The 16,738-nt window shown below is 46.5% G+C and overlaps 1 protein-coding gene across 8 annotated transcripts in view; it reads left to right on the top strand.

The window, feature by feature from the left end:
- Nucleotides 1-2,778: 2,778 nt before the first annotated feature.
- Nucleotides 2,779-16,738, top strand: part of Nsd1 (nuclear receptor binding SET domain protein 1) — a 107,111-nt gene continuing 93,151 nt past the window's right edge. For 2 of the 8 annotated variants that reach the window (XM_041660028.1, XM_041660036.1), the window contains exons 1-2: nt 3,918-4,184; nt 5,032-5,975. In XM_041660028.1, coding sequence (XP_041515962.1) covers nt 5,049-5,975 — 927 coding nt within the window. In that variant the 5' untranslated portion in view covers nt 3,918-4,184; nt 5,032-5,048. Of the gene's footprint in view, nt 3,048-3,629; nt 3,897-3,917; nt 4,185-5,031; nt 5,976-16,738 lie in introns of those variants that run through there. The other 6 variants (XM_041660034.1, XM_041660035.1, XM_041660033.1 and 3 more) reach the window with 6 other exon arrangements.

Below are 16,738 nucleotides of genomic sequence, written 5' to 3'. Positions count from 1 at the left end.
CCTGACTTCAGTATTTGCCCTGGAAGTTCTTTCTAGATCTCCCGCTGCTCTTCTTTCTTCACAAGGCTCTGACCATCCTCAACAAGGATTTGCTGAATCAATGACTCAAAAGGGCTGCCTGACCGAGAGTCCCAGTAGGTACCTCGCATCTGGGTAGGACATGATAAAATAACCATGGATTACAGTACAGATGAGGAAATGGAAGCTAAGGTGATCTATCTAACATACAAATCCCTGCACATCTGTGTGTCCGACATGCCTGGCTTCTCACGCATCTGTTGGGTGTGCAGACTAGAACAAAGATGGTGGCCCACCAAACTGGGGAGAGTAGTGGTTCTGAAACCTTGCACAACGGGCTTGACCTCCTAGTCCCTAATTCTTCATAGGCTAGTAAAGAGTTAAAGAACAGGTGTGTGCCGAGTGCTCAGTGGTGTCTAACGCATAACACACACTGAGCAAACACATCTAGTCTCATCTGTTTCTAGGTGAGACACACAGGCCCAGAATAAGTTCTTGAGTTGTGATCAGCTGGAGAAGAGCTGGGTGTACACCCCAGAACCCATCTTATAGGAAAGCGGTCTTGTTTCATTTGAGAATTCAGTATCCTTGGGAGAATCAAGACCCCCAGAAGACACTTAGGTCAGCTCCATTAAACATGCTGGTTGGGTCACTTGGTAGACATTTTTATTCTAAGAGGCAGAGAGGGCCCTTAGGTGTTACCCAGGGAAGTCTGATTTTTCCCTGAGGTTCCATGTCAGGAACCTCATATTTTGCTTCCCCAGTCTAGTATGTTGCCTAGAATTCAGGAAATGGTTACCGAAGGAAGCAATAAATTACATTTCAGCATTCATCAAGGGCTGTCTGTAATTGTTAAGGATGAACTGCCAGCCTGTCATGGAATCATCCAAGTTGCCTGTGACTTGGAGGCCACACGTGGGGAAACTGAGGCGTGGTGGTGGGGCTGAAAAATAATTTCTCCAAGGCTGTCCAGTGGCAGTTCCAAGTATGTCAAAATGGCTAAGCACTGCGGAAGGGTTTTGATTGGAGTGATGAGCACCGGGGGTAACTGCCAGTTAGAAATGACAGGCTCAAATTACGAGGTGTGAAAAGGGAGCCATGCTTTTCTATGGAACTGCCTGATGGAGTTAGCAGGAGCGACTCCTCAGTAGAACAAAAGGCGGGTCCCCATGAGGGAGGCCCCTGAGTTATGCCCCAGCTTCTCGCTGGCCAATTCTTGCACAGGGAAAACTGCCAGTCAGCTTTGCATCTGGAAACTTTAGTAGCTCGGTCTTCAACCGAAGGAACTTCTCAGGTCACAGTACCCTCAGTGCTCTTGGTTCCACGCGGCGCTCTTTAAGGAAACTCGCTCTCTTGGCAGGGCTAGACTTCCAGCATTTACTGAAGGTATGCTAAAAGCTTATTTTTGAGCCTCTTTTAATGGATTGTGGGTCTTGGACAGCAAACAGCTAGAAGCATCCTGAGCTGCTGCTTGCTGGACCTAACCACGAGGTGAAGGCTAGGGTGGCTGGAGTTTGGCTCACCCATTACAGATGCGCGACCGGTACAGATACCCGGAGGAGAATACCAAAAGTGGCTGTTCTCCCTAGTGGGGTCTCGTTACCAGAGGGCCCCCGGTAAACACTCTACTGGGGCAACAACTATTCACATTTACTAAGCCTCTGGAGGGATGGTGGTCACGTGGCTATAGAGGGCGGCGCCCTCAGCTTTAAAATGAACTCCAAATCACAGAAGGCTTTCTGGAAGAGGCGGAAATTCTTTGGCGGTCCAATATGGCTTTCTCACAACAACAAGGATGCGCTTAACGCTCTAGGGTCCAAGTAATGCCTGAGGTGAGCTTCTTGCTGTGAAGCAAGCCCAGGAAGCAGCGGGGTCCGGGAAGGGAGAAGAGCCTCAGGGGACTGGAGTTGCGGGACCAGGCCTGGCTTGGGTTCCCTGACCTGTCTTTCCACTGTCTTTGAGGAATGGACGCTCCACAGCCCTACGAGACCGGTGCTGCGGGGGCCCTGATGCTGAGTGCACGCTCGGAGGTTCCCGTCATCCTCACGTAGAGTTGCCCCTAGGCCGGGGGCTCGTGTCTTTCAGGCTTGGCCGGACCAGCTAGCCTGTCCGTCTTCCCCGTGCAGTCCCGCAGGGGTCCCGATGCCTGGGCCTCAGGGGTGAGGCGCGCTCGAGAGGGCCATCTGCCTGGGTGCGGAGAACTGCAGCGTCCGCTGTGCGAGGCGCAGCCCCTCCCGGGCCCTAGCCCCGCGCGACCGCACCTAGCCAAGGCCGCCAGCGCCCGCAGCCCGGGCCGCCGTGCCAGGCCCAGACCCAGCCTAGGCGCGGGAGGCGGTGCAGGGATTAGTGGACCCCTCCCCCCAGGGCTCCCCTCGCCCCGCCCGGGGCTGCGAAGACCCCTGGGCCCGAGGGTGACCAAGGAGCTTCGTCCCCGCGGTGTCTGTCTGGACTAGGGACTCGGCCTCACGGGGCGGGGGCTGCACAGCGACAGGCCGAGGTGCGGGCGCGCTGTGGGGTTGCATCCCGGTCGGGGTGCAGGGCGTGGGCTCAGAGCTGGGGGGGCTCACGGCCTCCACCCTCGGCTTAGGCCACGGTCCTGCGGCCAGTGCCCGGGCGGGTAACCCGACCCTGCTCCCCGGAGCCGCTCACCCCGCACGGCCCGGCCCGGGGAGGGAGAGGAACGAGGGAAGGGGGAAGGGAAAGGGGGTGGGTGAGGAGCCGTGGGGAGCACAGGGCCGAGTCCCGGGCCCGCCTGCGCTGCTCTAGGGCGGCTGCCTGAGGCTCCCGGGAGGAGCCAGCCCCCTGCCTCGCGGGCGTCGAGCCTGCGGCAGGAGGGAGCCCCAGGGCTGGACAGGCTTGGCTCGGGGAGGCAGACCCGAGCTGCTGCCTCCATTTTGTTTCCTGTTCAGCTTGGTCTGTTGTGGTGGTGGTGGTGGTGTGGGTTTGGGGTGCGGCTGGGCAAGGGGGTTCACCTGTGGCCACGTCGGCTCGGGGCCTGAGGCCTCGAAGACCCCTGCCCCAGCCCCCAGGTGAGCCCTACGGCAAGAGGGGGGTAGCCTTGGCCTCGGCTCGAAACCAGCGGGCTGAGGGCAGGTGCCCAGTGGATGGGGAGCCCGGGCTGTAACCTAAGATGGAGGCTGGGGCTGACGCGGGCCTGAGCAGGGCCGGCAGGACAGGCCTCAGCCAGGCCAGGTGTCTCCGGGGTTGGGGTGCAGCAGGACTGGGAGAAGGGTGAGGGAGTCGTGTGCGACCAGGGGCCGAGGCCGAGCCCCGAGGTAGGTGAAGGGCTCTCGATGCCACCCACGACGCCCGCAGGCCCCGCCACTCCCCGGAGGCGCGCGAGGCCCCCAGGGAGCCTGCCTCCGGCCCCGCCCGGGCAGCCGGGGCCAGCCCGTAGGCCCCGGCCCCGAGCGGGCGCACAGGGGGAGGGGAGGGGGCGACAGCCGCCGCGCCGCTGATTGGGCCGCCCGCTCGCGAGCCCGACTTCACCCGCCCTGAACCCCGAAGAGTGAGGCGTGGGAGCGCGCGCGCGGGAGCGCGCGCGGGTGGTTGGGGGGGGTAGGGAGGGGGTTGCGCGCGCGCCCGGGGCTCCCGTCGCACACGCGGGCCAGTGCGAGGCGCTCTCCGTAGCACGCGCCGGCGCGGGGGCGCGCGCGGTGGGGGTGTGAGGAGGAGGAGGAGGTGGCGGCGGTGGCGGCGGAGGAGGAATAGGCCGGGGCAGGTCGCCTTCGCTGCCTTCTTGCCCGAAGAGAGACGCAGGGAGGGGGGAGGGGGGTGCGGCGAGCGGCTCCTCTCTCTGCCCTCCGCTCCGCTGGCGCCCCAGTGTAATGAGGGTCACCCCCTCCCCCCAGCTGGCCCGGGAGGGGGCGCGGGGCACGGTAACTAGTGCGCAGGGGTGGGTGACGGGCGGGAGGGGGAGGGAGGAGACAGCCGGGGCCGGGAAGATGGTGGTGGCCGTGGGCTGAGGGACTCGGTCGGAGGGCCGGTGGCCGAGCCAGGGCTGGTGGCTGGCGGCGCTGCAGCCGCGGCCCCCTCCCCCGCCTCCATCACTACCAGCCGGCCTCAAGGCCTAGCCGGCCGGGGCTGCGGCGAACTTCCTCCCAACGCGGCCCGTGCATCGCCGGCCGTCCCCCGCCGCGCGCTCCACGGCCTCTGCGTCCCCTCAGGTAGCTGGCTGGACGGGGGGGTGGGGGGCGCGGGGACGGCCGCCCTCCCGCAGCAAACTTTGCTTGCTGCTGAGTGTTGATGAGTGCCAACAGCGCCGGCCTGGAAGCGCTGCCGCGGCGGTGGGAAGGAGCGCGGCCCGGGCAGGCGGCGTTGGCGTCGGCAGCAGCCATGTTTGTCAAGCTTGTAGCAGCTGCTGCTACCCGGCCTCGGCTTTGCCGGCCGCCTCGGCTTCTCTCCCGGCCGTGTCTCGGTCTCGAGGCCCTTGCAGCCGTGAACGCAGGATGTTTGCAGTCAGGAAGGCAAGCTCCGGGGCACACCCGCCTCGGCCAACTTGCTTGAGGCCTGCGCACGGTAGCTGCAAAGGCTCTGGCGCCGACTGGGCGCGGGGTGCAGCGCTATTGTGACCGCTGCGCCCAGCTTGCTGAGGAGGAGGGGGTACCTTTTTGTGCAGCGTCCAGAAGCTGCCCCCGAGACCCGCAGCCCCTTCTCTTTGAAGAGATTTGGCTGCCGGACCTTGGGCGTGGGGAGGATGAGGTTCTCGTTTGAGATCTGGGAATTTTGACTGCCAAAGGGTTTTAATTTTAGTTAAGCCCCAGTGTCCAGCAGCCTGCAGTGCAGGGAAGAGGAACGGGCTGTTTCCATGTGGCAGGATTTGCCCAGCTCCGGGAAGATGTAGTTCGCGGAGACTCACTGAGGCCATTTTCCTGTCGTCAGCCTGGAGAACTTTTTCCGTCCTTGGAAGTGCAGCAGAAAGGCCACAAGGCCTTCAGAAGTGGCTGCCATTTTGAAGAGAAGAATCAGATGGTCTGTTAACTCAGATTAATTGCTGTGTCTTTTGGATTCCAGGTTGATGCGGGCACAGTATGGATCAGACTTGCGAACTCTCTAGAAGGAATTGTCTGCTGTCCTTTTCTAATCCAGTGAATTTAGATGCCACAGAAGACAAGGACAGCCCATTCGGTAATGGTCAATCCAATTTTTCTGAGCCACTTAAAGGGTGTACTATGCAGTTACCGACTGCCAGTGGAACATCCCAAAATGCTTATGGACAAGATTCTCCATCTTGTTACATTCCACTGCGGAGACTACAGGATTTGGCCTCCATGATCAATGTAGAGTATTTAAGTGGGTCTGCTGATGGATCAGAGTCCTTTCAAGACCCTGCAAAAAGCGATTCAAGAGCTCAGTCGCCAGTTGTTCGCACTTCCTTGAGTCCTGGTGGTCCAACAGCACTTGCTATGAAAGAGGATTCCTCTTGTAATAACTCCCCCGAACTCCAGTTGAGAGTAACAGAGACGACCAAGAATGGCTTTCTGCACTTTGAGAATTTTACTTGTGTGGACGATGCAGATGTAGATTCTGAAATGGACCCAGAACAGCCAGTCACAGAGGATGAGAGTATAGAGGAGCTCTTTGAGGAGACTCAGACCAATGCCACCTGCAATAATGAGCCCAAATCAGAAACTGGTGTAGAAATGGCCGTGAGACGTGAACAAGACAGCTCACCAGAGAGTAGACATGGTGCAGCCAAACGGCCATTCTTGCCTTTAGCTCCTGAAACTGAAAAACAGAAAAATAAACAAAGAAGTGAAGTGGACGGAAGCAATGAAAAAACAGCCCTCCTCCCAGCCCCCATTTCACTAGGAGATACAAACATTACCATAGAAGAGCAATTTAACTCAATAAATTTATCTTTTCAGGATGATCCAGACTCCAGTACCAGTACATTAGGAAACATGCTAGAATTACCCGGAACCTCATCATCATCCACTTCACAGGAATTGCCATTTGTAAGCAGCTTTTGGTACAACTTAAATATATACTTCGGTGTATATATACAGGCCACTTAAAGGGAAACTTAAACTAATTTGTTTTTCTTGCCAGTTCATAGCTGGAAGCTAACGATGAGCTTCTTGGGGAATTTTTCCTTGATTTTTAAACCTTATCTCTATTATGTGAGTTTGGTTCTTTATAGTTTATCCCAGATTGCTCCATTGAGGATTGGCTATGTGTTAAGTCTGTGAAGGCATTAGACTGAGGTCAGGTTTACATTTTCAAAATGCAGGTAGATATACATTTGATTATCTTTAAGAAACAAAGCAACAACAACAATAACAACAAAACCAAAAAACGTTTGGTCTGCTGATGCCGTTATCAGCTCAGGGGAACCAATGTGTGACGGGAAGTCCTGTTACTGCATAAAGCGTGACTTGTTTTTTAGGGGGCCAGAATTGCTCCAAGTTGAAGTGCATTTTGGGCACAGATTTAGCTTGGCTCTAAGATGAGAAACTTTCTTGGCCAGCACTCAAAATTTAAGTTAATTTTTTCTGAACTACTTGTAACATTGCAGCAGTCTATGCCTTTGATAACCACTACCACTGACTTGGACTTGATAAGCTTTTCTATTAAAATTTGAAGTGTATGTGTAGATAGGTCTTGTGTGCAAGCGTGCACATGTGTGTAGAAATGGAGAGGAACGCACGAGTCCCATAGTGTTATATCCTATTGCAGGAGGGCGGTAAGAGATAAAGTTCTTATTTTTCAGAACCTAGCATTTCTTGACTGACTAGTTAATGACAGTTGAGCTCTCTTAGCCCCGGTCTCATCACTTCTGAAATTAAAAGTACTTGCTGTGTGAAAGATCTCTTAGCTTTACGCATTTGATTCTTGTTTCTGCTCTAACCCTGTCTTGTCATGGCCACTGATAATGTCACCAAAGAGGATTATATTTTTGTTGGGAGTCAACAGATGCCTGAAAATACAACATAGATTTCATACAAATTTTTTTTTTATAGCATATAGATGATTGTTTTGAGGACATTAAAAGTTTATTTAACTCTATAGCTCTATCTATCTTGAAAGTTGGAGAGAGAGAATGTGGGTGTGTCACCTTTGTTTCTGCTGATTAATATCAGCTAAGATTGATACTTTTGTTTCTTAGCTTAAATTGCTGTGGTGGATATCTTGAATTTCTGTTGTCCTGGATGTTTATTAGAGTATATAGGTTATTTTGAAAACCGACTGGCAGCTGGGACAAAGCTTTCCTTGGGTTCATGTTGATATTTATTGTACATGTGTATAGTTTTGTCTTTGTTTTCATAAATGCATTAGATTTGAGTGTAGAGATAGATTGAGTAGAAACAAAGAAATGCAAACCTGTAGTTCTCTTCAAGTATCTGTGGTCTAGTATTGGTCCTGTTAAAACTGCACCAGAGCTGGTACAGTGGCTCACACCTATATTCTTAACACTCTTGAGGGTGAGCACTCGTGAGACATCGTGAGTTCTAAGTCAGCCTGCTCTACAATCCGAGACTTTGTCTTAAAAAAATGAACCTTTTGAGAATATTGTGTATCTAACAAGGTAGTTGACAGATTTGTATAGATACAGAAAATTTTATTTACTTCTTTTTCTTGGTACAAACCTGTATACATATTAGGTGACATCTTTTTAAAAAAAGATTAGATCTCAACACTTTGAACAGGCAATGATTTATTATTAATTGCTTGATACTGTTTCACTGAGTGGGTCTTCATAGCCTTGTTGTAAAATGAGATGTCATAAAAGAAAGTGAGCCAGATGTGGTGACTCACACTTATTTCTTACCACTCAAGAAACTGAGGCAGGAATGGTTATCTTGAGTTTGAGACCAACCTGAACTACAGGTCAGTATTTATGGTACTTGACCCTTTCAGTCAGGATTGAATACAGCCAGCTTTCCTTAGTGATTTACAAGTCTCTCTGAAGTAACTCTTTGAAGATTTGTTACATTTACTATTTGCAATGTGGTTTTGAGCCTATCCATTCACATGGTCTGGCAGGAATGTGGAGGTCAAAGGACAGCTTAAGGGAGTTAGTTCTGGACTTCTACTCCATGGTCCTGGGATTAAACTCAGATCATCAGGCTTGGCAGCAAGCTCCTTTATCTGGAGTGTCATCTCACTAACCCTTTGTATATATTTTTGAGACAGGGAATCATGTAATGTAGACTGTTCTTGAACTTTCTATATAGTAGAGAATGACCTTGAACGTCTGATCCTCCTGCTTCTTTCTAACCTCTCAAAAGGTGGAGTTACAGATGCTTTACCATACTTGGTTTTTCTTTTTCCTTTTTATTTTCTGTGTAGTCCTGGCTGTCCTGAAACTAGCTCTGTATACCAGGCTGACCTTGAACTCAGAGATCTGACTGCCTCTGCCTTCTGAGTTCTGGGATTAAAGGCATGCTCCACTGCTACCTGACCACACCTGGTTTTTCTTTCTGAGTAGCGTAGACTGGCCTCAAATTCCCCCTGTTACCATTACAGTCATGTGTCACAATGATTGCTCATCTGCTTACATCAATTTACTTAGCTACAATTTCACTGTGTGAAAACTGTCTCCAGGTGACTTTGGATCTTTAAGAAAATCTGATTGCAAACTGATCCTTTCACCTTATATCATAGTCACTTAAAATGCAATATCAAACTGGATGTCATGGCACATGTCAGGAATCACAGCACTTGGGAGGCTGAAGGCAGGATTTGATTTTGAAGCCAGTCTGGCTTACAGAATGAGATTTAAATGCTGGATGTTGCACACACTTTTGATCCTTAAAGCTGGTATATCTCTGGGTTCCAGGCTAGTCTGGTCTACATATAGAGTTCAAGGTTAGCCATGGATACACAATAAAATACTGTTTTGTGCGCTAGGTTGACAACTCAGCATTTAAGTGTGCCTACTCCTCTTCTAGAGGACCCAGGTTTGATTCCCAGCATCTGTATCAGGCAGCTCACAATGCCTATACCTCCAGATCCAGGGAGACCTCATCTTGTCTTCATGGTCACTCGCACACACTTCAAAATATCAATCTTGAGAGGCTGGAGAGATGGCTCAGCATTTGAAGAGCGTCTTTCAGAGTACTCAGGTTTAGTTCCTAGCACCCACGTAGTGCTCATAATCCTCCATAATTCTAGACCCAGGATATACATGCAGACAGAAATGCCTGTACATGAAATAAAATGAAAAAAGAGTAAATATAAAAATCTTGGAATATAAACAAAACAAGACGGTGGAGTGACTCGTGCCTGTAGTCGCAACACTCTGAAGGGTAAATAAAGCATGGTGAGCTCCAGGTCAATTGGGTTACATAGTACATTCAAGAGTAGCCTGGGTTCATAGCACGGCACACACTCTCTTATACATATACCAAAAAAAAAAAAAAAAAAAAAAAACAAACCAAAACCACATGGTCAAGTTCCAAACATAACAGCAGCTGGAGTTGTAACCCAATAGCTATGTATCCTGTGCATAGGGTTCTAGGTTCCACATGAAAACAGAACGAGGGGGTATTTATGATTTGAACTTACCCCTTTTATTACCCAGTGTGCATAAGGAGGTTAGAGGACAATTTGTGAAAGTCAGGTTTCTTTACTAAGTGGGTCCCAGACCTAGTTATTGTTGTACTTTTTTTTTTTTTTTTTTCTGGAACTTGCTCTGTAGACCAGTCTGGCTTTGAACTCACGGAGATCTGCCTGTCTGCCCTTCAGTGCTGGGATTAAAGGCATTTGCCTCCACCACCAGGCTCTCTTTGCACTTCTTAAGGCTTTATCGACTACTCCAGGCTATCTGGTCCACGAGTTTCCAGGTAGATCTCCTGGCTCTTCCTTCTGTCTATCTCTCTTGTTTTAGGAGTGCTGGGATTACAAGTACATACTACTGCATCTGGCGTTTTGTGGATTATGGGCATAGAGTTTGTGGTCAGGCTTGGCAGACTAGTGATTTTACCTTCTGAACTATCTCCCAGGTCCCTTCATTATATTTTTTCTTTCTTTTTTCTTTTTTTGCTTTGCGGTGGTTGGAGACAGTTTCTTTATGTATCTTCCTTGGCTTTCCTGGAACTTACTTCGTAGACCAGGCTGGCCTGGCTTGAACTCAGAAATTCCCCTTCCTCTGTCTCGCGAGTGCTGTGATTAAAGGCATGTGCTACCACCACCTGGCTCCTTCATTGTTGTTTTAACTTATATTTTTGCTGATATTAATGCATGCTTTTTTCAAAAATGATTTTTGTGTGTGGGTGTTTTGCCATGAATGTTTATATAGTAGTTGTGCATGGTGTCCTTGGAGGCTAGAAGTGGGTACCTGACCTTTTGGAATTTGGCTTACCAATGGTTGCGAGTTGCCATATGGATACTGGGAATTGAATCCAAGTTCTATGGGAGAACAATCAGTACTCTCAACCTCTAAGCCATCTGCCCAGTCCTATGTTTATTTATTTGCTTTATTTTTAGGTTTATTTATCCTTTTTTCAAAAAAAAATTTTATTTATTTATTTGTCATGTATACAATATTCTATCTGTGTGTATGCCTGCAGGCCAGAAGAGGGCACCAGACCTTATTACAGATGGTTGTGAGCCACCATGTTGTTGCTGGGAATTGAACTCAAGACCTTTGGAAAGAGCAGGCAATGCTCTTAACCTCTGAGCCATCTCTCCAGCACTAGGTTTATTTATCTTATGTATATGATTGCTCTATTGACTTTGTGCCAGAAGAGGGTATCAGATCCTACTATTGATGGTTGTGAACCACCATGTAGTTGCTGGGAATTGATGAATTTAGGACTTCTGGAAGAACAACCTGTGCTCTTAACTGCTGAGCCATCTCTCTAGTGCCTGCTATTTGTATTTTGTCTTTGCTTAATATATTAATATATTTTTTGTTTTCAAATTAAATTATTCAGTGGTAGTTGCATTGTCGGTGATGATGATAACCATTTTACTAGTATAGTCCAGGTGACTTGTATTCCTGGACCCTCCTGCCTTGGCCTACCATGTGTTTAGACATTTATCTTCAGAGGTTTCTTTGTGGGGGTTACTAATGTGGGAATTGTATTTAGGTTTTCATACTTTGTAGGCTCTGCCACTAATATATGTATATATACATACATACTCATACACACATCCTTTTTTTTTTTTTTTTGATTTTTCGAGACAGGGTTTCTCCGTAGCTTTTGGTTCCTGTCCTGGAACTAGCTCTTGTAGACCAGGCTGGCCTCGAACTCACAGAGATCCGCCTGCCTCTGCCTCCCGAGTGCTGGGATTAAAGGCGTGCGCCACCACCGCCCGGCTCACACATCCTTTTTTTACATCTTTTGAGACAGAATTCTTGCTAAGTTGCCTGACATGGCCTTGAATTTACTATCCTCTTATTTGAGCCTCCTGAGTATCAGGAATAGCCCTATGCTATAAGACTCAGTTTTTAAGAGATATTTTTGTATACTCTAGATGATGTACATTTTTTAATGACTCAATAAGCATTATTTTATTTTGCCTTTTTACCTTTTGTTTGAGATAGGATCTCAAGCATGTAGCTCAGGCTGACCTCAAACTCATCGACTGAGTAGGTAAGGATGATCTTGAATCCCTAATGTTTTTTTTTTTTTTTTCACCTCCCAGGTACTAAGACTGTAGGCATATGCTGCAGTGCCTGTCTGCTTAAATTTGGTAATCCCATCGTTTACAAATTGGAGAACCAATAAGTTGACGTATATGAATGTAATGTTTACATATTACATCAGGTTTTTGTGTCTGCTGCTGTTACATGAAATTATAAAGGCCTTTTTGTTCTTTTTGGTTTTGGTCTGTAAAAAGCACTTGCTTCCAAACCTAATAACTTTAATTCCTGTGACGCACATGGTGGAAGGAGAGGACTGACCCTTGTAAGTTGTTCTCTGATTCTACATACATGTGCATACACATACGCATGCACATGCGTGCACACATACACACACAAATGTGACTCCATCCGTCCATCCATCTACTGTTTATTTATGTTTATATTTTGAGACAGGTCTCTGTGCCCTGACTGTCCCGGAACTCGCTCTACAGACCAGGCTGGTCTCAAACTCAAAGAGATCCATTTGTCTGTGTCTCCCAAGTGCTGGGAAGCATGCACTGTCATGCCTAACCATAAATATAATTTTTCCTTTTTAAAAAATAGTATCCCAGGGTATTTTTTGTTCGTTTTTTTTTTGTTTTTTCGAGACAGGGTTTCTCTGTACCTTTGGAGTCTGTCCTGGAACTCTCTCTGTAGACCAGACTGGTCTCGAACTCAACAGAGATCCACCTGCCTCTGCCTCCTGAGTGCTGGGATTAAAGGTGTGCGCCACTACGCCCGCAAGGGTATTCTTGAACTCCTTTTCTGTTGGAAGATGTCTGTGAACTTCATACATAGTTTTCCATCTACCTCTTCAGTGCTGGAATTAAGCATGTACTGCTATAACTGGTATATGCAGGTAATGGAGAATAGAACCTAGGGCTCTGTAGAGCCTGGGGAAGCATCTGATCATCTGGCAACAGCTAAGCTGCATCGCTAACCCCTTCAATACTTGTAAAAGAGTGCTGGAAGGCTGAATGTGGTGAGTGCCAGCCAGGGCTACACAGTGAGACCCTTTCTCAAAAAGTGGGAAGGGGCACTAGAAGGTTAGAATACATTTTGAAGGATGAACTGTTTTAATATATTAGATATTGTTAAAAGTAAAGACTGGTTATGTGATATCCCTTATGTACCAGGAACAGTCTGAAAGAAGTTGCTCTAAGTTAAGGTGTACTCCCTGTCATCTCTACTTCTTTCTTTCTGTGCTGTATGGCTTTGCTGTCAGTGGACATTAATGTCATACTCATTGTTACTGACATTTTATACCCAAAGCCCCTATTTATTTATTTATTTATTTATTTATTTGTCACATCTTTAAAATTTTATTGTAGCCAAGGAGTGGTGGTACACGCCATTAATCCCAGCACATTGGGAAGCACAGACTGGCGGATCAATGTAAGTTCCAGGCTAGTGAGGGTTACATAAGGAAATCACGTATAAAAAGCAATAAAAGACCATCCATACTTCTTTATAAAATGTATTAAAGATCTATGTTTTGTGGGACGTATGTAATGTTAGTGTTCAGGAGCTGGGACAGAAAGACTGGGATATGAAAAATCTTGTCTCAGAAAACCAAAACAAGGTCTGGGCAAATAATAGCTTAAGCTTGTTGTAGTCATAGTATTCAGGAGGCTTAGTTAGGTGGGGCTTTTGAGTTTAAATTATGGAATAGCCTCTATTGGAGTGAGAATCTGCTTCAAGGTTCCTCCCTGTTAAAAATTAGTATTTTCTTGTCAATTTTAGGACCCACAGCTTTGTTCATAGGAGGGGATCCCTCTATACTCCTAAACTTTATATGTGTTATATAATTAGCACACCATATATAATATGGTGCGTTTTAAATAAGGCGTCCTACTGTGCCACAATCTGCAAAGAATTACAGAACCGTTAAAGGATAATAAGATTCTGAGTTTAAAGTGATTTTGGTTAAAAGAGCTGAGGGCTGTATAGCTCAAGCCGACCATAAACAGAAGAGTTTTAGGATCACAGGTGTGTTCTGTCACAACTGGTTTGAAATGTCTGCAAACATCTTAATTGTAGAAGTGTTATTGTATAAACAAGTAAAATTAAGCTTCTAATATCAGGTCTTTGTTAGAGGTGATATTAGAGTCTTTGTGTTTTGTATAGGGTTTCACTTTGTAGTTTAGGCTTCCTCCAGTCTTGGCCTCTCACTAGGATTATAGGCAGGAGCAACTACACCCACCTGTAAGTGAAGGTTTTTTCTTTTTTTGTTTTGTTTTTTTTTTTAATCTCTTGTAGACCAGGCTGGCCTCAAACTCAGAGATCCACCAGCCTCTGCCTCCCAAGTGCTGCTATTAAAGGTGTGTGTTACTACTGCCTGGGTAAGAGAAGTCTTGAAACTAGGTACTTTGTCAGTTTTATAATATGTATGACATTATTTCCTGAGGGTAACTGACAGAATTATGACAAAGATAACTTTAATAGTTCTTGATAGGCTTACATCTGCATTGATTTCCATAAAGAACTGTAACAATTTGGGCGCTGGAGAGATGGCTCAGTAGTTGAGCTCTTAACTTTTTTGTTATTTCGGGGGGGAGAGTTCGAGACGGGGGTTTCTCTGTAGCTTTGGAGCCTGTCCTTGAACTAGCTCTCTTAGACCAGACTGGTCTTGAACTCACAGAGATCTGCCTGCCTCTGTCTCCCAAGTGCTGGGATTAAAGTCATGCACCACCACAACCTAGGGTTTTTTTGTTTTGTTTTGTTTTTGAGTCAGGATTTTTTTATGTAGCACTGGAATCCCACTTACCTGGGATTAAAGGCATACACCACTATACCCATCAGAAAAAAATTTAACCTTTGTGTGTATATATGCCTGCAACAGTGTACATGTGGAAGGCAGGGAACAACTTGATGGAGCAGGTTCTCTCCTTGTACCCTATGGGTTCCAAACGGGATTGAACTCACACAGTCAGGTCTAACAGCAAGTGCCTTCACCCATGGAACCATCTTGATATCTCTCAAGCTTAATTTTCAAATAGACATGTAGTGAAGAATTTTAGAACTTTACCAGGAACTAACTGCAGTGCTGTGCCTGCTTACTTAGCATCTCCAGTTCCTGTCTTCTTCCCACTGCTTAATAGCACAATGTTACGGGTAATGTACTTGAATCTTTTATCCCTTAATAGATTATATATGTTCTAGTCCTTTCGTTTTATTTTACTTTCCCTATGTTGTCAGACTGGCATAGAACTCACCTGTTTCAGCCTTCCGAGCAAATGTTGGAATCGCAGACATGTACTATTGGGCTGGTTAAATTTGTAATTTAGAAAAGTAAATCTATCTGGGTATGTAAACCCAGTGTTTACATGCGTGGGAGAGTGTTCTGTGTAAACAGAAGGGGGCACATACCACTAGCTCCAGCACATTGTGGGGTAGAAGCAGGAAGATCTCTTGTGAGTTCTAGGCCAACTAGGGCTATATAATGGAAATTTTGTCTCAATAGTAAATTAAAAAAATAAGTAGAGACTGGGTGGTGGTGGCACACGCCTTTAATCCCAGCACTCAAAAGGCAGAGGCAGGCAGATCTCTATGAGTTTGAGGCCAGTCTGGTCTATAAGAGCTAGTTCCAGAACAGGCACCACAGCTACAGAGAAACCCTATCTTGAAAAATGTAAAAAAATAAGTAGAGTCTGAAGACTAAGTTATTTGGAGGAAGTCATATAATCAAGGTACCATCGTCTTAAAGCATTATCAGACTTTAAGTCATCCATATGTAACTTGCATATATATATATATATATTATCTTTGTTATTCAAAACAGGGTTTCTCTTTGTTTGACAGATTTGTATGCCAGGCAGGCCTTGAATTCACAGAGATATTTGAAAAACCATTAAAAAAAGAAAAGGAAAAAATAAAGATATAACATTTCAAATTATGCAGAGGTTATTCTTTTGCAAGCAGTTAATATTACAGTCTCCCCCAGACTGTGTTTCTCTGTAAGTGACCTGGAACTTACTTTGTACACCTATGTGCACTGGTGTTTTGCCATGGGTGTTGGATCCCCGGGAAATGGAATTACAGACAGTTGTGAACTGCCATGTGGGTGCTGGGAATTGAACTCTGGTCCTCTGGAAGAACAGTAAGTGTTCTTAACCTCTAAGCCATCTCTTGAGCCCCAGGATTATTATTTTTAACAATTGTATATCCAGTATTGAGTGTATATTTACCAGAAATGTTAAAATTGGTTTTTGTCATTACATTTCCTGGCAGTACAGTTAAAATCTAGAAAGATCCATTTTTATAAAGTATGTTATTTTGTTTTTGTTTTTTTTTTGTTTTTTTTTAAATATTTATTTATTATGTATACAGTATTCTGTATGTATGCCTGAAGGCCAGAAGAGGGCGCCAGACCTCTTTACAGATGGTTGAGAGCCACCATATGGTTGCTGGGAATTGAACTCAGGACCTTTGGAAGAGCAGGCAATGCTCTTAACCACTGAGCCATCTCTCGAGCCCCCAAGTATGTTATTTTGGAGGTGCTTATAATTTCATTTGCATTTATAGTCTCATGGTGATCTAAGGGTACTTCTTTTTTTGTTAGGACAGGATCTTGTTATGCAGACTAGGCTGGCCTTTAACTTGCCATGACTTCAGCTTTTTTGTAGTCCTTCATTTACATTGGCAACCTCTTAGTAACTGTTGACAGTTTTTTTTTTTCCCAAGGGCTATTTTGTACCTGTTTCTCCTAGCAGTCCTCTCCTCCCAATTCGAATTAGACTTCAGATGCTTTGTGAGCTTGTAAAGGTTTCTATTTGTGTTCCGTTTACATTTTATGCTGCTTTACTTCCTTCAGTAATTTGAAGTTGCTTTATGTCTCAAGAAGTATAGTATAAGATAAAAATATTCATTTGGGGACCAGAGAGATGGCTCACTGAATAGTAGCCTGCTCTTCAGATGACTGGAGTTTAATTCCTAGTACCCACATGGTGGCTCACAATCATTTGAACTCTAGTTCTAGGACATCTAATACCTCGTTTTTGAATTCCATGGGCACCAGGCATGCTTGTAGTACACAGACATGAATGCAAAATGCCCATATGAATAATACTTAAAACAATTTTTTTCTTACAAAATACTTTGTCTTTTTTCCTCAGGATATTCTTGTGTTCCTCAGTTTCACCTTAT

Source organism: Microtus oregoni, unplaced genomic scaffold (genome assembly GCF_018167655.1).
Source record: "Microtus oregoni isolate MIOR12 unplaced genomic scaffold, Mior012 000011F_ref0000422, whole genome shotgun sequence".
Classification (NCBI taxonomy): domain Eukaryota; kingdom Metazoa; phylum Chordata; class Mammalia; order Rodentia; family Cricetidae; genus Microtus; species Microtus oregoni.
This window is presented reverse-complemented; position numbering and strand designations above follow the sequence as displayed.